General features: G+C 38.3%; 1 protein-coding gene across 1 annotated transcript in view; it reads right to left on the bottom strand.

Moving 5' to 3' along the window:
- IPCEF1 (interaction protein for cytohesin exchange factors 1) overlaps positions 1-25,310 on the bottom strand; it is a 136,206-nt gene extending 110,896 nt beyond the window's left edge. Inside the window, exons 1-3 of the mRNA XM_065888613.1 lie at positions 25,259-25,310; positions 13,575-13,618; positions 7,665-7,948 (exon numbers count right to left, since the gene is read on the bottom strand). Of these exons, the coding sequence (XP_065744685.1) occupies positions 7,665-7,948; positions 13,575-13,618; positions 25,259-25,310 (380 nt within the window). The remainder of the gene's footprint in view (positions 1-7,664; positions 7,949-13,574; positions 13,619-25,258) is intronic.
- Between the last annotated feature and the right edge of the window lie 930 nt (positions 25,311-26,240).

Genomic DNA, 26,240 nt, shown 5'->3' with positions numbered 1-26,240 from the left:
CAGCCACTTGAGTTCACCTTTCTCTGAACTCGCGTGAGCTTATTTTTTTTGTTTCCATCTCTTTATAGACTTTGTGTATGAGATTTTCCATTTGTCTTTGGGTTGTTTTATTCTTGCTTTCAATTAAGTAAAGCCAAAGACGTTTTTTCCAGCCAGCTTCCTGTGACCTGCCTGCTCTCTTCATTTTGCACTCTCTCACCCACACCTCACCTACACACTGTTTTATACCCATCTTCTCACATTCAGCTTACATCTGCACCTGCCACCCTCCCACTGCCCTAGATGACTTTAACCTCAAAAGTCTGTCATCACAAGGAAACAAGGAATTATTTTTTTCCTGACACCATTTTACTGAAATTTGGCTTATGTCAAACGTTTAGAGGAGAAAGGTTTTTTTAATTAAACAGATAAGTTTAATTTCAATGGGTATGAACTCACAGACCCCAACCCATAGAATTTTAAATCTGAAAGAGAAACACTTGTTCTCAGGGAAGCCAGATTACATTTACAAAGTCCAGTCACTCTAAGACTGCTGGGCCAGGAAAAGCCAAGCCACGTGGAGAGTCCCAGAACAAAGTGCTAGGAAAAGGAGGACCTAAGGAACACAGACGTGTGGATGAAAAAGCGATCTTGGGGCTTCCCTGGTGGCGCAGTGGTTGAGAGTCCGCCTGCCGATGCAGGGGACACGGGTTCGTGCCCGGGCTGGGAGGATCCCACATGCCGTGGAGCGTCTGGGCCCGTGAGCCATGGCCGCTGAGCCTGCGTGTCCGGAGCCTGTGCTCCACAACGGGAGAGGCCGCGGCGGTGAGAGGCCCGCGTACCGCAAAAAAAAAAAAAAGTGATCTTGGAAGCGGATCCTTCTGTCCCAACCACTCCCGCTAAAACCACATGAATCAGAGAAGAACTGCCAAGCCAAGCTCTTCTCAAATTCTGTCCTGGGTGAAACAAAGAGGTCCTCACTACCATTTTCAGTAAGTAAGGTGGTCCTTCTTTCTTCTATCACATATTTGATGGTAATATGTTGAAACCTTTTCTTGGATATTAGGAATAAACCAAAGATGCTGAACACTGTATCAGAAGAGCTCATTAAAAATTAGTAAGCATTACAATAATTTAAAAATAAGAAATTAAGATTGTCAATATTTTCAGATGATATGATTTTACATATGAAAAATAATCTACATGTGAATTATTTAAACTAAAAAGTGGATATAGAAGGGTTGCTAGATACCTGCCCAATATGTAAAAATCAATAACTTTTCTACATGCCAGCAACAGATAGCATGAAAATAAAATTTATAAGAAGATATAAATATAACAACATCATTAAATTCCAAATACATTAGAATGACTCTAACAAAAGACATGTAATACTTCTATGAAGAAATCTATAAAATATTATTGAAAGAAATTAAAGAAGATATAAACAAATGGAAGGATATGTCATATTCATTAATTAGAGGACTCAAGATTGCAAAGATGGAGCTTCCCTGGTGGCGCAGTGGTTAGGAATCTGCCTGTCAATGCAGGGGACACGGGTTCAAGCCCTGGTCCGGGAAGATCCCACAGGCCGTGGAGCAACTAAGCCCGTGCGCCACAACTACTGAGCCTGAGCTCTAGAGCCCACAAACCACAACTACTGAGCCCGTGTGTCACAACTACTGAAGCCAACACTCCTAGAGCCCATGCTCCACAACAAGAGAGGAGCCCACGCACCACAACAGAGTAGCCCCCACTCGCCACAACTAGAGAAAGCCTGCACACAGCAACGAAGACCCAACGCAGCCAAAAAATAAAATAATAAGTAAATTTTTAAAACAAGATTGCAAAGATGACTATGGTTAGTGCTTTTTCTTTGTTGTTAATTTTATTATCCTATGGCCGAAAGGATATTATCTTACCTTTTCTTCTAGAACTTCTGTTGTTTTGCCTTTCATTTTAGATCTATAATCTACTTGCAATTGATCTTTGATTCTGGTTTCAAATAAGGGTTAATTTTCATTTTTAAAATTAATAACCAATTGTCTCAGTTTCATTTATTGAAAATACTGTCATTTCCCCATTGGTTCTAATCATAAAGGAAAAACTTGGTAAGTTGGAACCCACTAAAATTAAGAATTTCCGTTTACCAAAAGACAACAGTAGGGATTATAAAAGCAAGTAAATGAATGAGAAAAGATATGTGCAGTACATATAACCTATACAAGGCTATATACCAGAATGCATAAAGAATTTCTATAGATCAGTCAGAAACAGACAGAAAAACCCAAGAGAAAAATGAGAAAAGACTTAAGAGCCGTTTCACAAATGAGGATATCAGTTAGCCAATATATGTATGAAAAGGTGCTTAACCTCATTACCATTCAATGAAATACAAGGTAAAACTGTAAAGAAACATCATTAAACACTGGCCAAAATCATGAAATTTTAGAAGACTGACAATAACAAGTACATTGTAGAGCCAAAGAAAACACTCAAACACTGCTGTAGAGAGCGTAAATTAGGACAACTGTTTTGGAAAACTGTTTGGCAAAAGCTGACCACATGCATAGCCTATGACCCATAAATTTTACTCTTAAGTGTACATGCATCAGATATGCACGCACATGTACACTGAAAACATGTATAATAATGTTTCTAGAAGCTTTATTAATAATAGAGAAAATGTTAAAAAAATAATCCAAATGTTTAGAAACAGGAAAGTGGATAAATTGTGGATTAGTCATACAATGGAATACTACTTAGCAATAAAAAAGGGGAAACTCCGTATCTCACAGTCATATAATATTGAGAGAAAGAAACCAGACACCAAAGAATATACACTGTATAATTCTGTTTATATAAAATAATAAAACTGGCAAAACTAGACCTCAGTGTTTAGCAAAGTACACCTGGGTCATTAAATTATACAGGAATGCAAGGCAGTAATTATCACAAATGGCAGGAGAGTGGTTACCTTTAAGGGAAGGCAGGGATTATTTATTAGAAGAGGCCGAGAGGTGATTTGGGGTATCCCAACAGTATCCTATTTCTTGACTCAAGTAGTAGTTACAAGAATTTTTGCTTTGTGATAAAGCATCAAGCTATTCAAATTAGTTTTGTGCAATCTATGAATATTATATTTAATATAATATACATTATATTTCAAAATAAAATTTATTTTAAAAAGTAAGATTTAGCAGTATGTTATCTAAAAGAAGAAAAACAGAAAACAAAAGAATATGAAATGTTAAAATTTAAAAGATGGAAACAAATATACAGGCAAACATGAACAAAAAGAAAGCTGTGATGACAATTTTAATATCTGAAAATATAAAATTCATAGTAAATATATATTTATAACAAAAAATAAATCAGAAAATATAACCTTCATAGACATATAAATATATTGCCTCAAGCAACCACAACTCATAGAACTGGAAAGAGAAATAGATAACTTGACAATTACAGTTGAAGATTATAGCACACATCTCTCAGATATCAATAGCTTAAGCAGACAATAAATAAACATAAATGTAGATGACCCAAATGACACAAATTAGTAAATTTAGACACACAGAACTCTATACTTTCTATACTTGAGAAACAGAATAAACTCTCATTTTCAGCACACATGGTATATTGTCAAAAATTGACAAAAGTACTGTATTACAAAGGAAGTCTTGATAAATTTCACAGAACCAGTTTAACACAGATTATGTTCACTGGCTGTAATGCATTAATTATAGAAATTAATAATGAAAACATAGCTTTAAATAGTCTACATGTCTGGAAACTAAATCTTGCACTACTAAAAAAATTGTATAGATAATCAACAAGGACTTGTGTATAGCACAGGGAACTCCACTTGATATTTTATAATAACCTCTGTGGGAAAAGAATCTGAAAAAGAATAGATATATGTACATGTATAACTGAACCACTTTGCTGTACACCTGAAACTAACACAACATTGTAAATCAGCTATACCCCAATATAAAATAAAAATTAAATTTTAAAAAAGAATTAAGGAAATCAAATGGGAAATATTTAAAATTTATCACCATTGAAAACACTACATATCAAAAAAGTTTTAGGAAACACAGCTAAAGCATTTTTCAAAGGAAAATTTATACTTTAAATGCATTTATCAAAAAAAGAAGGGTTGAAAAAAATAAGAGCTTAACACATGAAACGAGAAAAATAGCAAAATAACAAACCCAAGATAGAAATAGTAAAAATAAAGGCAGAAATCAATAAAATAGAAAAATATAGAGAAGATTAATAAAACACAAAGTTAATTCTTTGAACAAAAATTAACAAAGTAGAACTCCAGCAAGACTGGTAAAGTAGGAAAAACTAGATACAAAATAAAAACTTCTGAGTTATACCTCTTAACCTGCCAATTATTCAGCCTGAAACTGTTAACATCAAAAACTTTCATTTGGATGCAGGTAAATAGTTAAGAAAAAATCTAATATAGAGAGATTACCCAATTATCCATCTTGCAACCTGCTCTCCTGAAAGAAATAAAATATTCTTTGCCAAAGTCTAACATTTTTTCACACATTGATCAGTGGGAGTAAAAATCTAACTGAAAATGAAATAAATTATTCATAAAATCAGAGAAAATTATTTTCCCCATAATTTTTTCCAGGCAAAATTACTTAACATTTAAAAACTAATTATAACATATCAGACTACTGTATACATGCAAAATTCAGAATCAAACAAATTGGAAAATTACTGTCAGGTTTCAGATCTGCTGCTTTCTTCCACCTATTAATCTTAGGCCCTTTTAATACAGACCCCCATTTCTCAAAGCTCACTAGAAGAATCTTTTATTGGTTATTTATTAATTTTTGTCAGACCAGCTCCTTTTACTTCAAGGAATTGCCTCTTCCCCTCCTTGAGGCACTGTCAATCATATGGTCCCACACTCCCCCAAACAGGAGCAAGCATATGGCTTAGGTTTGCCAATCATTCATTCATTCGTCAGATATGTATTGGCTGACAGTTTTATAGCCTGAAGATACAATATTGAACACAATAGATAAAACCTCCTGCCCTCATGGGGCCTACATTTCATGGGGATAGACAAATAATTAATAAGATAAGTAAGTAGAATAAATGGTATATTAGACTGAGATAAATGGGGAAAAATAAAATAGGGGACAGTATTATAGAGGGTTGTGATTTTTAAATGGGTAGATAGAAATGGACTTACTAAATAGCCGATATTAGGGTAAAGACCTGAAAGAGGTGAAGAAATAGCCCATGGCTATCCAAGGGTGAAGCAGCCCAGCTTTGGGCAACGGCCAACACAGTGGCCCCAGAGTGGGACTGGGAAGGTGTCTGGCATGTGTGAGGCATAACAAGGAGGCCAGCATGCCTGAGGCTGTGGGTGCAACGGAAGGAGAGTGGCAGCAGATGAGGTCAGAGGGGTCATGGGAAGTCAGATCATGCAGAGCTGACTTGGTCTTGGTGGTCTTTTTTTTTTGAGTTAGGAATTAATATTATTTTTATTTTAAAGTCAAGGAGAGATTTGAATTGAGAATTATGTAAATTATTTAAGGTCATACAGCTAGTAGGTGAGAGAGCCAGGTCTGAACTAAGGTCATGTAGAGTAACAAAGAGCAACTGATTCTCCTTTATTAACATCACTGATATAAATCTACCTCTCTTTCATTCTCACTGCTCCAAAGTGTAGTTCAGCCCATCATCACTCGGCCTAGACCACTTTAGTGGATCTCCCTTATCTTGGTTTGTATGTCTCCATTTCATCTTTAATACTGCTACCAGATAAATCTTTCTAAGATCTGATCATGTCAATTAAAAACGCTTCAAAGGCATCTCATTAACTATATGATGTGCTACAAATTTGTCAGTGTGGCCTTCCATAAGCTGCATCCTTCCTCTCTCTTGTATCCTCTCTTAGATCTTGGTGGTCTCTTAGGCAATGGTTGAAGACTCTAGCTTCCCTTGAATCTTTCCAGGCAAGCTTTGTAGGGTTTTGATCTGACAAACACATTAACAGCTCTGGCTCTAGCCAAAAAACTGATGGGAGCCAGGATATAAATTGAGAAACTAGTTAAGAGGCTCCCACAGTCATCCCGAGAAGATGTTAGAATGTCTTGAGCCAGAGTAGAAGCCGTAGAGGGGATAAGAAATAGATGAATCAAAGTACTTATCCTCTTTGACACAATGACCAATTCAGAAAGGAGTACATGAACCTACTCAGGCTAATCAGGAAATTCTGCCCAGACAATTAGGAAAAAGACTTGTCCTTTTTTCTGGGATTTTAGTCATGAGTGCAATGCAAACCCAGAGTTAGCAGTAGCCATCTTGGTTACCTGGTGGAGAGAATAGAGAATGAAACCAAAATAGTGGGAATCAGAGCTCAGAGAGAGAGGGAAAATAATAACCTTCCTATGCCACAAAATGCTGAATCAGACATATTTTAAAAGATGTACACTTGAATATGTCTTGTGAAATTTCAGAATTCTGAAGGTATGCAGAGAGGATAAAAAGGTATTTATCTACAAAGAAACAAGAATAAGAATGACATCAGATTTCTCATATGCAACATGGAATGTCAAAGATGTTGGAGCAATGCCTTGAAAGTTCTAAACGAAAATAAATTTTCTACATAAAATTCAATATCCAGTCAGACACACAATCCATCATGAGATTAAAATATCTTCTCAGGGAGAGACCTGAAAGATGGCGGAGGAGTAAGACGTGGAGATCACCTTCCTCCCAACAAATACATCAGAAATACATCTACACGTGGAACAACTCCTACAGAACACCTACTGAACGCTGGCAGAAGACCTCAGACTTCCCGAAATGCAAGAAACTCCCCACGTACCTGGGTAGGGCAAAAGAAAAAACAGAAACATAAGAATAGGGGCCATGGGCTTCCCTGGTGGCGCAGTGGTTGAGAGTCTGCCTGCCGATGCAGGGGACACGGGTTTGTGCCCCGGTCCGGGAAGATCCCACATGTCGTGGAGCAGCTGGGCCCATGAGTCATGGCCGCTGAGCCTGCGCGTCCGGAGCCTGTGCTCCGCAATGGGAGAGGCCCGTGTACCGCAAAAAAAAAAAAAAAAAAAAAAAGAATAGGGACCAGACCTGCACCTCAGGGAGGGAACTGTGAAGAAGGAAAAGTTTCCACACACTAGGAAACCCCTTCACTGGCAGAGACGGGGGGTGGCAGTGGGGGAAGCATCGGAGCCACAGAGGAGAACACAGCAATAGGAGTGCAGAAAACAAAGCAGAGAGATTCCTGCACAGAGGATCAGTGCCGACCAGCACTCACCAGCCTGAGAAGCTTGTCTGCTCACCAGCCAGGGTGGGTTGGGGGCTAGGAGCTGAGGTTCCAGCTTCAGAAGTCAGATCCCAGGGAGAGGACGGGGGTTGGTTGTGTGAACACAGCCTGAAGGGGGCCAGTGCACCACAGCTAGCTGAGAGGGAGTCCTGGAAAAAGTCTGGACCTGCCTAAGAGGCAAGAGACCATTGCTTCGGGATGCGCAAGGAGAGGGGATACAGAGCACCGCCTAAACGAGCTTCAGAGACGGACGTGAGCCGCGGCTATCTGCGTGGACAGCAGAGACGGGCATGAGATGCTAAGGCTGCTGCTGCAGCCGCCAAGAAGCCTGTGTACGAGCACGGGTCACTATCCACACCTCCCTCCCGGGAGATTGTGCAGCCTGCCACTGCCAGGGGCCCGGGATCCAGGGAAAATTTCCCCAGGAAACACGCGGTGCGCTTCAGGTTGGTGCAACATCACACTGGCCTCTGCTGCCACAGGTTCACCCCGCATTTGGTGCTTCTCCCTCCCCCTGGCCTGAGTGAGCCAGAGCCCCCTAATCAGCTGCTCTTTTAACCCCATTCTGTCGGAGGAGGAACAGATGCCCCCAGGCGGCCTACATGCAGAGATGGGGCCAAATCCAAAGCTGAATCCCAGGAGCTGTGCGAACAAAGAAGAGAAAGAAACTTTCAGCAGAAACTCTACAAGCCAGCAGGGAGTGGCAGGACATATTTAAAGTGATGAAAGGGAAAAACGCACAACCAAGATTAATCTACCCAGCAAGGATCTCATTCAGATTCGACAGAGAAATTAAAACCTTTACAGAAAGCAAAAGCTAAGAGAATTCAGCACCACCAAACCAGCTCTACAATAAATGCTAAAGGAATTTCTCTAGGCAGGAAACACAAGAGAAGGAAAAGACCCACAATAACAAACCCAAAACAATTAAGAAAATGGGAATAGGAGCATACATATTGATAACTACTTTAAATGTAAATGGATTAAATGTTCCAACCAAAAGACATAGACTGGCTGAATAGATACAAAAACAAGACCCGTATGTATGCTGTCTACAAGAGACCCACTTCAGACCTAGGGACACATGCAGACTGAAAGTGAGGGGATGGAAAAAGATATTCCATGCAAATGAAAATCAAAAGAGTGTTGGAGTAGGAATTCTCATAACACACAAAATAGACTTTAAAATAAAGACTATTACAATAGACAAAGAAGGACACTACATAATGATCAAGGAATCAATCCAAGAAGAAGATATAACAATGGTAAATATTTATGCACCCAATATAGGACACCTCAATACATAAGGCAAATGCTAACAGCCATAAAAAGGGAAATCGACAGTAACACACTCATAGTAGGGGATGTTAACATCCCAATTTCACCAATAGACAGATCATCCAAAATGAAAATAAATAAGGAAACACACATTTTAAATGATACATTAAACAGGATGGACTTAATTTTAATTGATATTTATAGGACATTCCATTCAAAAAACAACAGAATACACTTTCTTCTCAAGGGCTCATGGAACATTCTCCAGGAGAGATCATATCTTGGGTCACAAATCAAGCCTTGGTAAATTTAACAAAATTAAAATCGTATCAAGTATCTTTTCTGACCACAACACTATGAGACTATACATCAATTACAGGAAAAAAATCTGTAAAAAATACAAACACATGGAGGCTAAACAATACACTACTAAATAGCCAAGAGATCACTGAAGAAATCAGAAAATACTTAGAAACAAATGACAATGAAAACACGATGACCCAAAACTTATGTGATGCAGTAAAAGCAGTTCTAAGAAGGATGTTTATAGCAATACAAGCCTACCTCAAGAAACAAGAAACACCTCAAATAAACAACCTAACCTTACACTTAAAGCAATTAGAGAAAGGAGAACAAAGAAACCCCAAAGTTAGCAGAAGGAAAGAAATCATAAAGATCAGATCAGAAATAAATGAAAAAGAAATGAAAGAAACGATAGCAAAGATCAATAAAACTAAAAGCATGTTCTCTGAGAAGATAAACAAAATCGATAAATCATTAGCCAGACTCATCAAGAAAAAAACGGAGAAGACTCAAATCAATAGAATTAGAAATGAAAAAGGAGAAGTAATAAGTGACACTGCAGAAATACAAAGGATCATAAGAGATTACTACAATCAATTATGTGCCAATAAAATGGACAACCTGGAAGAAATGGACAAATTCTTAGAAAAGCACAACCTTCCAAGACTGAACCAGGAAGAAATAGAAAATATGAACAGACCAATCACAAGCACTGAAATTGAGACTGTGATTTAAAATCTTCCAGCAAACAAAAGCCCGAGACCAGATGGCTTCACAGGCAAATTCTATCAAACATTTAAAGAAGAGCTAACACTTACCCTTCTCAAACTCTTCCAAAATATAGCAGAGGAGGGACACTCCCAAACTCATTCTACGAGGCCACCATCACCCTGATACCAAAACCAGACAAAGATGTCACAAAAAAAGAAAACTACAGGCTAATATCACTGATGAACATAGATGCAAAAGTCCTCAACAAAATACTAGCAAACAGAATCCAAAAGCACATTAAAAGGGTCATACGCCATGATCAAGGGGGTTTATCCCAGGAACACAAGGATTCTTCAATATACGCAAATCAGTCAATGTGATAAACCATATTAACAAATTGAAGGAGAAAAACCATATGATCATCTCAATAGATGCAGAAAAAGCTTTCAACAAAATTCAACACCCATTTATGATAAAAAATCCTCCAGAAAGTAGGCATAGAGCAAACTTTTCTCAACATAATAAAGGCCATATATGACAAACCCACAGCCAACATCATCCTCAATGGTGAAAAACTGAAACCATTTCCACTAAGATCAGGAAAACACAAGGTTTCCGACTCTCACCACTATTACTCAACATTGTTTTGGAAGTTTTAGCCACAGCAATCAGAGAAGTAAAAGAAATAAAAGGAATCCAAATCAGAAAAGAAGTAAAGCTGTCACTGTTTGCAGATGACATGATACTATACATAGAGAATCCTAATGATGCTACCAGAAAACTACTAGAGCTAATCAATGAATTTGGTAAAGTAGCAGGATACAAAATTAATGCACAGAAATCTCTTGCATTCCTATGCAGTAATGATGAAAAATCTGAAAGAGAAATTAATGAAACACTCCCATTTACCATTGCAACAAAAAGAATAAAATACCTAGGAATAAACTTACCTAAGGAGACAAAAGACAAAAGTTTTCGGTATGCAGAAAACCATAAGACACTGATGAAAAGAATTAAAGATGATACAAACAGATGGAGAGATATACCACGTTCTTGGACTGGAAGAATCAACATTGTCAAAACGACTATACTACCCTAAGCAATCTACAGATTCAATGCAATCCCTATCAAACTACCAAAGGCATTTTTCACAGAATTAGAACAAAAGATTGCTCAATTTGTATGGAAACACAAATTTTCTTTCTTGAGAAAGAAAATCGGAGCTGGAGGAATCAGGCTCTTAGATTTCAGACTATACTACAAAGGTACAGTAATCAAGACAGTATGGTACTGGCACAAAAACAGAAATGTAGATCAATGGAACAGGATAGACAGCCCAGAGATAAACCCACACACATATGGTCACCTTATTTTTGATAAAGGAGGCAAGAATATACAATGGAGAAAAGATAGCCTCTTCAATAAGTGGTGCTTTGAAAACTGGACAGCTACATGTAAAAGAGTGAAATTAGAACACTCCCTAACACCATACACAAAAATAAACCAAAAATGGATTAAAGACCTAAATGTAAGGCCAGACACTATAAAACTCTTAGAGGAAAACATAGGCAGAACACTCTATGACATAAATCACAGCAAGATCCTTTTTGACCCACCTCCTAGAGTAATGGAAATAAAAACAAAAATAAACAAATGGGACCTAATGAAACTTAAAAGCTTTTGCACAGCAAGGGAAACTGTAACAAGACGAAAAGACAACCCTCAGAATGGGAGAAAACATTTGCAAATGAAGCAACTGACAAAGGATTCATCTCCAAAGTTTACAAGCAGCCCATGCAGCTCAATATCAAAAAAAAAAAAAAAAAAAAATCAAAAAATGGGCAGAAGACCTAAACAGACATTTCTCCAAAGAAGATATACAGATTGCCAACAAACACATGAAAGGATGCTCAACATCACTAATCATTAGAGAAATGCAAACCAAAACTACAATGAGTTATCACCGCACACCAGTCAAAATGGCCTTCATCAAAACATCTACAAACAATAAATATTATAAAGGGTATGGAGAAAAGGGAACCCTCTTGCCTTGTTTGTGGGAATGTAAATTGATACAGCCACTATGGAGAACCATAAGCAGGTTCCTTAAAAAACTAAAAATCGAACTACCATACGACCCCGCAATCCCACTACTGGGTAGATACCTTGAGAAAACCATAATTCAAAAAGAGTCAGGCTTCCCTGGTGGCACAGTGGTTGAGAGTCCGCCTGCCGATGCAGGGGACACGGGTTCGTGCTCCAGTCCGGGAAGATCCCACATGCCGCAGAGCAGCTAGGCCCGTGAGCCAGGGCCACTGACCCTGCGCGTCCAGAGCCTGTGGTCCACAATGGGAGAGGTCACAATGGTGAGCAGCCCGTGTACCACAAAAAAAAAAAAAAAAAAGAGTCATGTACCACAATGTTCATTACAGCTCTATTTACAATAGCCAGGACATGGAAGCAACCACAGTGTCCATGGACAGATAAATGGATAAAGAAGATGTGGCACATATATACAGTAGAATATTACTCAGCCATAAAAGGAAACAAAATTGAGTTTTTGTAGTGAGGTGGATGGACCTAGAGTCCATTATACAGAGCGAAGTAAGTCAGAAAGAGAAAAACAAATACCATATGCTCACACATATATATGGAATCTAAAAAAAAAAAAAAAAAGGTTCTGATGAACCTAGGGACAGGACAAGAATAAAGACTCAGACATAGAGAGTGGACTTGAGGCCATGGGGAAGGGGAAGGGTAAGCTGGGACGAAGTGAGAGAGTGGCATGGACATATATACACTACCAAATGTAAAACAGATAGCTAGTGGGAAGCAGCCACATAGCACAGAGAGATCAGCTCAGTGCTTTGTGACCACCTAGAGGGGTGGGATAGGGAGGGTGGGAGGGAGATGCAAGAGGGAGGAGATATGGGGGTATATGTATATGTATAGCTGATTCACTTAGTTATAAAGCAGAAACTAACACACCATCGTAAGCAATTATACTCCTATAAAGATATTAAAAAAAAATGATGGTGACTAATGGGTCATGAGTAACAATGTTTCAAAGGCAGTTGCTAGGTAATTGGAAGTGGTAGAAAGTACATACTGGGGAGAAAAGTGATTATTATTACTATTGTTTCTTCGCTTCATAGAAAAATAATAGCTCTTGAATTAATATACTAATATTTTCTGAAAAATTACTACTATTTCATTATATCCATGGAGTCACAAAAGAAGGTATTCTTGATAGATAGCTATGAAAAGAATGCTTCTCTTGTATTCTCTGGCAAGGTATAAGCAGAGTTAAACTAAAAAAGTGATAGGTGTCCCAGTGAGGAACTAAGACATTCTTTTTGAATCATTTTATAAACAGGAAATTAAAGGAATAATGAGAAAAATTAGATATATATTTGTAGAACTCCAGTCTTACCTAGATCATTAGGGATGAACTTTAAAGATGAGAACATCTTAAGATTATTTTACTTTTATATTGATATAATAATTACTAAATATAAATATTTCATTATAGTCCTTAGTAAATTTATATTAGTAAACGCCTCATTTCTAGAACTTTCAATTTACATATGGGCATCTAAACCCATAGTTGCTTATAAAATAGATTCTTCACATAATTATAGTTCTATGGTACTTTGACAGTTTGGTATGTCCCTGACCACTAAGGGGCTCAAACAAGATAATTCCATAAATAAATTGCTTTACTAAGCAGCTCTTCTACTGAAATGTAATCGCCGTCAAGAATCAGTTTTCAAGGGAAATCCAGAGGACCAAATACAGTTGGTTATTTATGAATACCATTAGCTTCTCTCTGCATTAATCCTAGCCTCGGGGTAAATACACCTAGGCTATTATAATTTGGTTCACAAATTAGAATAACAAAGTGGAGTATGGGCTGTTCAGGTCATGAATATCACCAAAAGGAAGAATTAGTTTTGAAGAGTTCTCAATTACCTACCAAAAAGTTATGCACTTCCTCCTTCCAGGTCTGTTGCTTCTGATCTGTACAAGAAAAAGACAAGAAAGAGGTCATCAGATTTCTGCCAGGACTCAACTGCCTGGGAGGAAGTCAGAGTCCTACCACATCAACCCCAAGAAGAGGCAGCAAAAGAGTAACCTGCTCATCATCATAATTACCCAGTGTCTCTCCTGGAGAATAAGACAGAAAGTTGGATCTCATAGAAAATAGGAAAACTTGGGTAGTAAGCTAGCAGGAAATCATTAAACTGAGATTCCCCCAGAATTGAACGTTTTCTAAAAGATAAAATGAAAATAATATTCTAATCTCTTGAACATTCCTCAAAATACACTTCCACTTTTCCTTTTTTTTAAATTTTTATTTTTTATTGAAGTATAATTAATTTACAATGTTTCAGGCATACAGCAAAGAGATTCAGTTATAGTATAGATATATATTATGGTTTTTTATTGAAGTATAGTTGATTTACAATGTTGTGTTAGTTTCAGGTGTACAGCAAAGTGATTCAGTTATACCTATATAAATATCTATTCTTTTTTAGATTCTCTTCACACATAGGTTATTATAGAATATTGAGCGGAGTTCCCTGTGCTATACACTAGGTCCTTGTTGTTTATCTATTTTATATATAGTAATGTGCACATTTTAATCTGAAGCTCCTAATTAATTCCTCCCCCCCTTTCCCTTTGGTAAACATAAGTTTGTTTTCTATGTCTGTGAGAATATTTCTGGTTTGTAAGTAAGTTCATATGTACCTTTTTTTATATTCCACATATAAGCATTATCATATGATATTTATCTTTCTCTGTCTGACTTCACTTAGTATGATAATCTCTAGGTCCATCCACGTTGCTGCAAATGGCATTATTTCATTCGTTTTTATGGCTGAGTGAGGTAGGTATTTTTTTTAAGAGTTTTTGATGTGGACCACTTTTAAAGTCTTTATTGAATTTGTTACAATATTGCTTCTGTTTTATGTTTTGGTTTTTTGGTCACAAGGCATGTGAGATCTTAGCTCCCTGACCAGGGATCGAACCCGCAACCTCTGCATTGGAAGGTGAAGTCTTAACCACCGGACCACCAGGGAAGTCCCAAGGTCGGTGTTTTTAATCATCTTTTCTTTTTGGATGGAAATCTATCCAAGTGTATATAACCAGTAAGACTACTTCTGTGGCCAAAATTTAAGTATAAAGATACTGTAAATATCATACTGCAGTAAAAAACCCTCTATTTTCATGTCAAATACATCTAGACATCTTTTTTTCTCTCCTACAACCTGCACTCCACATTGTTCACACTGTGTGGCTTAAAGTTCCAGTTTTGTTATTTTAAATTGAAAAGTAATGTGACATTATGTTTTATCTAAATATTTTCCAGCTATAATGATTTGAAATTATAATAGTTCACCAGAAACAATGTAAAAGTAGATGAATGTTAGCTGTATTGGATGCCAAGTCACTGACTTCTGTTCAAGTTTGTCTTTGCACTTAGCGTACCTAGTAATAAACCAGCTCTTTCTTTCTCCCCGGAACAAGATTTCTACTTCCCAAAACAGTGAAAACAGCATTGTTTCACAATGTAGTAATTAGCATTTGTACAAGAACTTCATAGTATATTAAATTCGTTTTAAAATTTTTCTTTTTACTGTTGGACCTCACAGTCCTGGTATTGTTTAGTTGAGGGCCAAATCAAGAAAATTTGGGGTATCAGTATATGTAACTTGATCACAGCCAGCAGAATGAATCTCTAACTAGACATTCCAGCCAGAAAGAACACAAAGAAGTTTTCCCATCCTCTAAATCAAGAGAACTGATAGGGGTAAAAGCCAGACAACTTTTATAGTAATACTGAAATTTAAAAAGCAATGCCACCCACGTCCAGGTAAATGTGACTGCAGGTGCTTATCTGGGTGGTATTCAGACTCAGATTACTATCTAAATCATTTTGAGCTTGGGAAGATCTTGTAGAAATCGGGTGCTATTTTCCACTGATTAAAACCACTTTACCACCTCCAGAAAGCCTCATGCTGAGAGGACAGATAAAGATCCATTTACTCTAACACCCATGCACAATTTCTCTAACACTCAATGATTTGAATATCTCATTTCAAAGGAAAAGAGTAATTTCAAATGCCTGAATAATGAGAGTGATATTCTTGCCCTTGCCTAGTGCACAGTTTCATAAGGAAGCAGAAGCAGAATCCTGAAAACACCCAAAGCAGGAACAAAATTCTCTTTTCAACTTTCACAGAGTTCTGCAAGTGTAACATCATTTTCTTTTGAGGAAAAAAAAAAATCTATAGCCCCTCCAAAGAAAAATCTGTATCTTAGCCCTAGGAAAAGCATTATTCTTCTCCTTCACTTGAATTCATTTTCTAGGCCAAATACAGTAAAGAAAGCTGCATTTGAAGACTAGGCCTTGAATACATAAATTGTAGCCAGACAAAAAGAGTGATGAAAAATGTTTCAGCAGTGAAGTCTTTACTAAAATATGTATCATTCATTTTCTGCCCCACCAATCCTCAACAGACTCCTATTGTCTTCAAAGAACAATAAGAGAAGCTGCCTGCAGCTAATCGTTGTAATTTCCTAAGAAATAAAGACTGACGTCTATTGAAAAGTATTCCAATGATGTCTTTAAAAATGAGTCCAAAACTGTTAAAATTACTACCTTAAATACTATATTAACCTCTACCAAGTGTTATTAGTTATTCCCACGATCTTCTTAGAGCAAAAAAAATGACATTCGTGCCTAATTTTTTTATTCAGTAAAAATTCAACTTGGAGATGCCACAATCATTTTTAAAACTTTGCTCAAGTTCAATGTACTTAAGGTGTAATCTAACCCTTTTCTATTACATCCCGAGAAGTAATTTCTCTGATTAAAAGCAAAAACACTGGCAAAATCCATTTTATTGCATCACATAAAATCAAACTATGCAACCACTTGAAAATAAGTAGGAGATAAGCAGAGAGAAGGGATCTCACAAAAGCAACGATGATGAAAATAACAATAGCCAACATTTATTAAACCCTGTTTATCACTTTGTTTGTGCTGGCATATGCTAAATGCTGTACACACATTAATCATTTAGTTTTCACAACTCTGTGAAGTTGGTGCTGTCTTTATTCCCATTTTACAGATGAAGATGACTGCCCTGAAAGATGCAGCTCTGGCTGGCATCCTCTGCTCTGTGGACAGCTACCACCCCAATGCTCATCGGAGGCTGCCTGCACTACCCCCAACCTCCTCTAGACACGCCCCCCAACACACACACACACACACACACACACACACACACACACACACACACACCTGTTTCTGATCAGTACTTTGAAGAGCACTCTCCACAGTGACATATGCTTTCCTTTGACCGTATCTCTCTCCCTCCAGAACCCACAGACACCCTAGAAGAGTGATTGTGCAGGGAGGGGTAGAGAACAGGAAGGATCTGGGTCAGGAACCTCTGTACCCACAGCCCTGCTTCCTCCCATGCTGCCAGACTTCCCTCATCTTAGCTTTTGCCAGGCACCCAGGGCTCTCCCTCTAGTCCAGGTCCTTTTGGAAGCCTTCTGTCCATCAGTCAAGTCTGCCATGTCTAAACCAAAACTGCAGATAAGTTTAGCCCCTCTTTCGCAGGGTTCTTGGACCCCATGCAGTACACCTGGTCATGCCCCTGAGTCCTTTCTGAAGCTACTTGGCTCTTCACCAAATGCTCTCAGCCAGCCAGGAGTGACCCTGCTGTGACATGCACCTGTGTATTAGCGGTTGGTTGGCTGCAGCCTAACTCTGCCAGTTGTGTTGGCCAACTCTCATCCTGACATGGTTCAAGAGACTACATTCCAAATGATTAGCTACATGAAGGAGGTAAAGTTCACGACTCTCAAACTTTCCTGTGCTTTGATTATTGATATGCTGTCAACTCTATGTACATTTGATGAGAATGAAGGGAAGCATGGGGAGAAAGAAAAGAAAGGGGAAGAGAGCAATTTGATGGTGTGTTATTTTAGGTCTCTGACCAGCCAGAGGGCGGCAGGAGGCCAGGCATGGGAGGCCAGGGAAAGAAGCTGCCACAGAAGCAGATATAAAGAAGACAGGCAAACACGAAACACAAAAGTCCCTTCTCAGCTTTACCATTCCCTATTCTGCTTCTCCCAGAAACCAAAACCACATATTTTACCTATGTCCGCCCTCCCTAAAGCACCAGCACACTCCCCAGAAACTCCCATGACTGCAGGTTCATTTGTGTCACCTCCTGCACCTAGAAAGACTCCCCTTCTGTACCTCTCACTGACAAAAATGTGTATTCCACCTACAATGCTAATTCGTAAATATCAGCATCAGTGGTTTAAAGACAAAGGAACATTAAAGGAGAAGAGACTGCCAGGGACCTCCCACCCACCTCTCGATGCTGGGAGGGAGGGGTGGAAGGATGGGATACACATGCTAAATGCAGGTTATACAAGCAGCTTTCCCCTTCTCTTCCCTATTGGTCTAGAGTCACTACATTTCTAGTTGTTTGGTACTTCTTGCAAGAGCAGACTCCTGATTCACCACCTCTACCATAAGCATATTTTTAAACCCAAAGTTGACAGGCACTTCTGACATGGTGCCTATTATTGAGTGTTGGAAGGAACAAGGTGTCTTCGGGACCCTTGTTCACCATGTCCTTACTCCAAGGTTGGCTCCGCCAATAACTACAGCATCTATTCTACTTTTCAGAAAATGAAGTTTTTGATATTAAAAAAAATACATATTTGCATTGTTTTAAACTTTAAAATGCAAAAGAAAAAAAAGTTAATAAAAGGAAACAAAAATCACCCATAAGCCCAAACTCCAGAGATACCCGCTCTTAACTTGTGTATTCCTGCTCCGTTTTCTGGTATCCATTTGGAAAATTTGTGATGTAACAAGGGACATTCTACATATGCAGCTTTGGGTCTACAAAGCCTAAAATTAGAACTCTGCGCGAATGGGGATTAGAGCTAATATTTGAGCTACTTGACAAGTCACATTTAGATCTTTTAATCACAGCAGAGACCCTGACATCCCACTAACTTTACCAGGCATATAGGAGATTTTGGACAGCACCCTAATGCTCTCAAGAGCATTCTTTTCTTATCTCAGCTGTTGAGCAGGAGGTCCTAGGGTACAGAATAATATAAAAGTCCACATGGACATTTTCAGCATTTGAAACCAGCACATAAAGCACAGAAGTGCTTTCGAGAACAAGACCAGTAACTTATAAGGCTCAAGGATTGGTGCCATCTCAAATATGCAGTGTTTAACATTTCTGTGTTCTTTGGGGGAAAAAGCTACATAATGACAGAAAGCAAAGATTGTTTCACTCGAAATTCACTGAAAAACGTGGGATTCAGGATCATCTGGCTCTATTTTAGAGAACTATAGAAAATTTTTCTTAGAAAAAACTTTGAGGTCATATTAGAAAACATATTACAATGATATTTTATATACACACCACTTTGATTTAACAATTTCGCAAATTGTCCCCAAAATATCTTTTTAAATTTGGTTTGTAGAGAACGTCTTATTACTAACAAAGCAAATTTAAGCCGGCAGCTTAACTTTAACTTCCCAAACATTTCATGAGTTATTATAGTCAATTATATCATCTCCAATCAAGAAGATATTTTTATTTGTTCATTCAAGAAACAGACTGTGCCCAGTTAATTCAACTGAAAAAACGACACAAACCCAAAGAGAGCAAAGGAAATACAGGGCGGCCTTCCTTTAAAGAATGAAGAACCATGAAGGGTCTCTTTTCCTTTCGATAGAAAATGAGTAATTCTTACTCAGGTTACCAGGGTCAGCCTCTCACAAACACACACATGTGTAATCTAAGGAAGAAAGATTGCCAGTGTTTCTATCTATTGCAGTATTCACCCCAAAAGTTCTCAGGAAATACTATTTCTTTCACAGTAAGGTTGTGAATCATCCCTGCCTTAAAATGCTATTGTCAGTGGTTCTCCTTCTGAAACCTTGAACAAGCAATCCTCCCATGAGAGCTTCATGAACTTGGGTACCTGCTCTATGCCCAAGAGCAGGCAGAGTTCTACGCAGGGAGAAGAGACTAAGGAGGATGCAGAGAGCCTGGGTGAGCTGAGCAAGTCCACACTTACTGGTTTCACCTTGAACTGCAGGCCATACTTTCATTCAAAGAAAAGGTTCCATGACTTTGAAAAAAATGTTTTTTAATTCTTTTGAAAATTGTGAATCTATACTATTCTATGTCTGAATAATTTATAAAATTCATAGTTGGATTACTACATAAAAAATGAAAACCCGTTTCTAGAATTGTTATAAATCAGTTGAAGCTAATGCAGATGTATTACGCTTCTGGTCTACAACCTCACTGCTCATCTTCTAAGCCTCCATGCCTGGAGGAGGGCGTTCCTCCCACTATGATTTCTGGTGTTATGTGTTCCTTCCCAGAAAGAAAGAACAGCTCCTCTGCATCTCCATTAAAAATAAAATGCAGCTGGGACTTCCCTGGTGGTCCAGCAGTTAAGACTCCGAGCTTCCACAGCACGGGACACGGGTTCGACCCCTGGTCGGAGAACTAAGTTCCCACGTGCCACGTGGTGTGGCCAAAAAGTAAAAAAAAATTAAAAAATAAAATAAAATGCAGGTTTGGCCTCTTTGTGGATAAAGTTCAAAGCAGAGGATATTTTAGGTTAAACATAAGCAACGTGTTCTTATTTATTCTGATTCTTCAACTGAGTCTCTGAAAATATTTATTTCCAACTTATTTGAACATAGGTATTGAGAGAAGTGGCTTTTTCTCTTAAACAAGCAAAGTAGATACTCCCCCAAAACTATAAAGTCAAAAACAAAAACATGGTGCTTCCCATAGGCTTTGAAGAAGCAGAAGTTTCATGCCTTTACAACTCACTCTTCTCTTGGATGAAATAGACACTTCCCTTCAAAATAAAATAAGAATTCTTGTATTCGAAACAATAGCTTTTATTGTTGCGAGCCAGGAGTGGCTTTAATGGAGAAGTTGCCTTGATACCTGACACCTGAAAAGAAGACTACAGATCAACAATTCTAAACCCAAAGTGAGCATCTCTGTTAGACTTAGCTTCTCATGTAATCTGCTTAGAGTCAATATATCTATAAAACAAGTCAACTCGACCAATTACCAAAGCCTATATTTTGTAGCTAATTATCTTGAGGCAGTCACCAGAAAATTACATCAATGAATTAAAATAGTCCATGTGTGCTGAACTAAGAGTTTTAGCGTTGAAATGATCATATGGTTCTAGATCTTCCAGGTTAAAATCACTGAAGCCATATGCTATTGTCTATGTGTCTATGGCCTTAAACAACTTTTCATCTGTGAATTGAAATAAATCCCGTACTATTCCAAGTGGCTTTTTCCCATTCTGATCTTAGGCTGGCGTGTTCTGAGATATTTGTCTTATTGGGGCCTATGGTAAGATCATACCCCTGCAACTGGGAATGAGATCTTCCCAGAAGAGGGCATATACTTCCCATGTCTACAAACTTGGAAAAATTGAGATTCTGAGATATGGTAAGAAAAATCTTCCTCCTCCTTCTTTTCTTGGCCTTGCTCTCTTGAGCCTGAACTCTAAGGAATCTTACTAGAAGGCTCTATTGAGGTGCTGCAAAGATAGCCACAGCCATATGTAGACAGCCCTTGGAGTAGGCTGTGAGAGAGGACAACAAAAAAGCTCTCACAAGGGTGAGCTGTGGCCTATGATTTCAAACAGCAGGCATATAAGGAGGGATATACCTGCTTTGCAGTTACTAGGATATATTTATGTTTCTTACAATCTCTTCTTTGTACAGTTAGGTTATAGCCAGCTGTCAAGTGTGGTAATAACTTCCAGTGACACTCTACTTTCCATTGGCCAATTCACCTGGCACAGTGATGATGGCTCGGGACCAGAGGTCATATTACAATGTAAACAGGTCATGTGTCTCCCTGTGCCTGTGGGTAGTGGAGGAAAACAGGGTTTCTAATGAACAGAACCAGAAGTAAGTTTGGGGGGAATTCTTCCTAATTTTGTAGGTCACAGGTGAAAGAAACTTGAAAGAGAAATCCTAAAATTTTACATTACCAGCAATAAACTGTGAAGGCAAAAGAGGTTTTTCTGAACAATCAATGAAAAACAATTCTGATCAACTTATGCTAGACAGACTGGATTACCTTTCTATGTTCTCTCAAGAAAAATGACTGTAAAATCACTATCATGTGAAGAGGCAACAAAAAACATGCAGCTAAAAATGTAGGGGGAAAGGATTTTAGAGATATGTCAAGCAGTTAATTTTAAACGATCCTATTTTTCTGACTAATGTGCTATTTCTGGTATTTTGTGAGCTTTTTAAATTTTGAAATTTATTGTCATTTCTGTCATGTCTTTTAAATACTGAGTTTCTTTACAACTTTGTCTTTGTAAGTTTGTATCGTATTTCCTAAAAAGGACCCTCGAAATTGTATAAGCTTTGGGTCTTACAAAATCTGGGTCCACCCTGTTTATCTCTGATTTCTCACATTACAGCTTGGTCTCAACTGGGCTATGATACATGATGGGAGGAGGGGTTGAGGGGAGGAATTGGGGACTGTGACCATATTTGGGTCGTCATCCTGGGACCATGAAATGGTGGTAGCTAGAGATTTGTGATGTTTCCAAAGGGCATGAGAATCTTGGGTATAAGAATTCAGGCTATATGATCCAGGCATCCCTCCAACCTTGAAATATTAGCATTGTATTTAGCTAAATGTGCTTGCAGCTTTCCTATTCTCCGAGTTATTAAAGCATCTGTTTAATCTGCATCATAGAATAGCTGCATTCCCATGCTTGCCAAGAGCGTTAAATCCAACTGGCTGGTTCTCAATCCATGTCAAATGCTCAGTTACAGTAAACAATATTTATATAATATGATTAAAGGCATATCTATTACTCTATATTGCAGAGTTATTTATTCTCAGAGTACTGAGAACTCAGGAGGTCTGTGATTGCCTGAAATTGAATGCAGAATTTAATGTGTGTCTGCATTTATAGCTTTCATCAGCGTCTCAAAGTGGTCCATGACATGTAAAAATTAATAATCACTAATCTACATTTCAAGAATAAGTACCTCCAAAGAGGTGGTACTAAAAGTAAATAAATAATACTTTATACCTCCAAAAGTTTAAAAAAATTTACACTAGATAGTTTAAAATCCATTTCTACATGTAGTTGGGCCAGTAGAAACATATGTTGGTAATTTACACTGAGAAATTATAAGAAATAGCCCAATAAAACAAGGGAAGTTTTCAAAAGTACTGTTAATTTCATTCCTCAGAGTATCATTGCTATGGACTGAATGGTGTTGCCCCCAAAATTCAGATGTTGAGACCCTAAACTCCAATGTAAAAGTATTTGGAGATGGGCCTTTCAAAGGTCATGAAGGTAGAAACCTCATGATGGGTTTAGTGTCCTTAGAGAAGAAGAGAAAAGAGAGAGATTGCTCTCTTTCCACCCTGTGAAGACACAGCAAGAAGGTGGCCGTCTGCAAACCAGGAAGAGAGCCCGCACCAGAACCCAGCCATGCTGGCACCTTGATTTGGGAATTCCCAGCCACCAGAACTGTGACAAATACTTGTCTGTATAAATACCTGTCTATGTATAAATACAAATACCTGTCTATGGTATTTTGCCGTAACAGCTCAAGCTAAGACAGTCGTTATGAGGCAAAGCATATAGAAGAATTTTTTCTCTAGTTTTAGTAGAGAAAGAGTTTGGCATCTCAGGAGATGTGATCATGAATCTATAACTAATTGTTTTTTACTCATCGCATTGAATGTTAATCTTAGAATCAAATTTGCCATTGTACTCTAGTAAAGGTCTAGAACTTTCCCACATACACTTTGTATATTAACTTTACTCCAAAACACCTTTTACATTTCATACCAACCTTTTCTTTTCTTTTTTCTCATCCACAATCTTGTAATTTTATTACATTTTGCTGTATGTATATATGCAATTTGCCTCAAATCCTTTCAAAAACAAGGCAGTTTATAAGGAAGAATATAAATGAATGAATGAATGACATTTCCATTTGAGAATTAAAAATATAAATGTTCAGGGCTTCCCTGGTGGCCCAGTGGTTGAGAGTCTGCCTGCCGATGCAGGGGACATGGGTTCGTGCCCCGGTCCGGGAAGATCCCACATGACGTAGAGCAGCTGGGCCTGTGAGCCATGGCCACTGAGCCTGCGCGTCCAGAGCCTGTGCTCCGCAACGGGAGAAGCCACAACAGTGAGAGGCCCATGTACCGCAAAAGAAAACAATAAAAAAATAAAATAAAATAAATAAAAAATAAATGTTCATAACTGTATCGGGAATTGTATACAAATATTTATTTGAAGAAATTTTATCTCAACAATGCTCATAATCCTATGAAAATGATTTTCCTATTCCAGGGGTCCTTCATTTGGGGGTCCAAGGGTCCTGTGAACAGAATTCAGGGAGTCTGTACACTTAAATGGGGAAAATATATCTTCATTTTCACTGATCTCTAACTGAAACTTAACATTTCCTTCTAATATAAATACTGGCAATAAACCACCAAAGTTTTATCGGCATCTGTGATTTTGTTTCCCATAGAAACAAAATGAGGTATTCTCATCGCCTGTATCATTGTTGAAGGTATCTGTAAATATCATTTATGCTCCTTATCAGTATTCAAATGTCACCAGACTTGCTGCTAGACTGTTATTTAATGCATTAATAAAGAAGCACATATATTACTATATCATACATTTTTTGATTATTATATTTTTATATATTTGGTTTCTTTGTCATCCTTTGTGTTTTGTTTTATACATTTAAAAACATTATTCTGAAAAGGCATCCATAGGGCTTCTTCAGACTGCCAAGGGTGTGCCAGCCATTAAAGAAGTCAAAACTCTGAAAAACACAAAGTGTTTAGGCAGCATTTTTCAGAGTGTTTGCAAATATCCTAGTGAGAGCTATACTATGACTAGAGAATGGTGGTTTCTCTTAATTAAAGAACAGTGGCATTCTCTTTTAAATAAGAGGAATATTAGAAGCTGCACGAGTCTCATAGTCCCTTTGACAATAAAGGTCACAATCAGCCCCCATGCAATAAATCCATTCCTTAAGTCTGCATTTATAACTGCTGAAAAGACATTTTACATTTGTGAACCTTTGGGTCAGCATTTCTATGACTGAGAGAGACAGACAGTTGACTTAACATTTTGAACATCTCTTAAGAAGCAGTACATTTGACTCAGTCACGTTAAGACATTATCCAAGCCCCTTCCTTTTTTTTTTTTTTTTCCCTTGTGAGTCAGCCTTCTTTTGAATTTTTATCAGACCCTTTGGTACTTTTAGCACAACTGGAGTAGGGCAAGAATAAGGCGCTAAAACAAAAGGCTGTCAGTTTGATTACTCCACACACACTTGAAAATTATCTTTAGTTACTGTTGTGACATTCACAACTAGGACCTGATACAATGGAGTGCATGTGATTGTGTGGGTGTGTTGGGGGGAAGAGTATACATGTGGTGACACCACTCCACAAAGGCCACGGGCACGGGCCTTTGTTCCTGCTTCCCAAATTCATTTATCAGGAGAGGGAGTCAGGACTGACTGGGCAGATTTACTCTCACCCCCAGTACTCTGTACTGCAACTACCACCGGAAGTGGGGAGTGAGGCAGCATGGCGGGTCCTGCAATGGTGGAGTTTATCCGTTCTCTCTCCTTCAGGCCAACAGGAGGGTATTATACCTGGGCCACCTGCCCCTATTCCAGTGAAAGCTGTAGCTGGAAACTGAAGCTCATCGTTAAATGCTAAGGCACCAGCTCCTCTGAGTATGCATCACTTTGCATAACTAGTAAGTTTTCCAGATGTCTGATTTCTTACCTTTTAAGCAATGATACTTTTTTCATGTTAGTTATTTTACACAACTGAATGTATTATACTACATACCTCCTATGTACTTAGAAAAGTAGCCCCAAATTAGTTTAACCTTATATTGGTGACTCTGGGTCAACACTGAAAACATCCACTTTCTTGCATGAGCATATTACAGGTGTGAACTAAGAATGCCGCCTGCCATATCAGTAAACAAAGGATGTTGCAGCCATCGAGCCATCACATTACAGCCTCCCCTACGATGAGCCCTGAGGGAACTCAGGATGGAAACGGGATGCCCGCCAGCTAACAGTCTGCTGCTGCAGCCACCCACGACGGTGAATGCTGAGGAGACTCAGGATAAGAAAGAACAGGATACTGGCCCCAGAGAGCTGAGGTGCTTATCAAAGGAATGATTTCAGTGAGCCCAGACTCTTGCATCTTCCCATAAGTATAAAAGTGCTAAATTCCTTAATTTGAGATACCTGGTTTTCTTTAGTTAACAGTAAACGTTCAATGTTCCGACTACCTGGTCTTTGTTGCAAAAACTCCTATATATCCTGGCTCCCTACCTTGCCTCTTTGGAGCAATCCCTCAGAGTGATCTGAGAGTCCTGTCTCCTGAGCTTGAAGTCCTCAGAATGTCTGCTGAATAAAACATAACTCTCAACTTTTAAATCGTGCATTTTTTTTCAGGTGACAAAGGGTAATCCCCAGGATCCACTGAGGGTCTCTGAC

The sequence above is a fragment of the Phocoena phocoena genome, chromosome 12 (assembly GCF_963924675.1).
Source record: "Phocoena phocoena chromosome 12, mPhoPho1.1, whole genome shotgun sequence".
Classification (NCBI taxonomy): Eukaryota; Metazoa; Chordata; class Mammalia; order Artiodactyla; family Phocoenidae; genus Phocoena; species Phocoena phocoena.
Note: the sequence above shows the minus strand (reverse complement) of the source record. Positions and strands in the feature narration are given on the sequence as shown.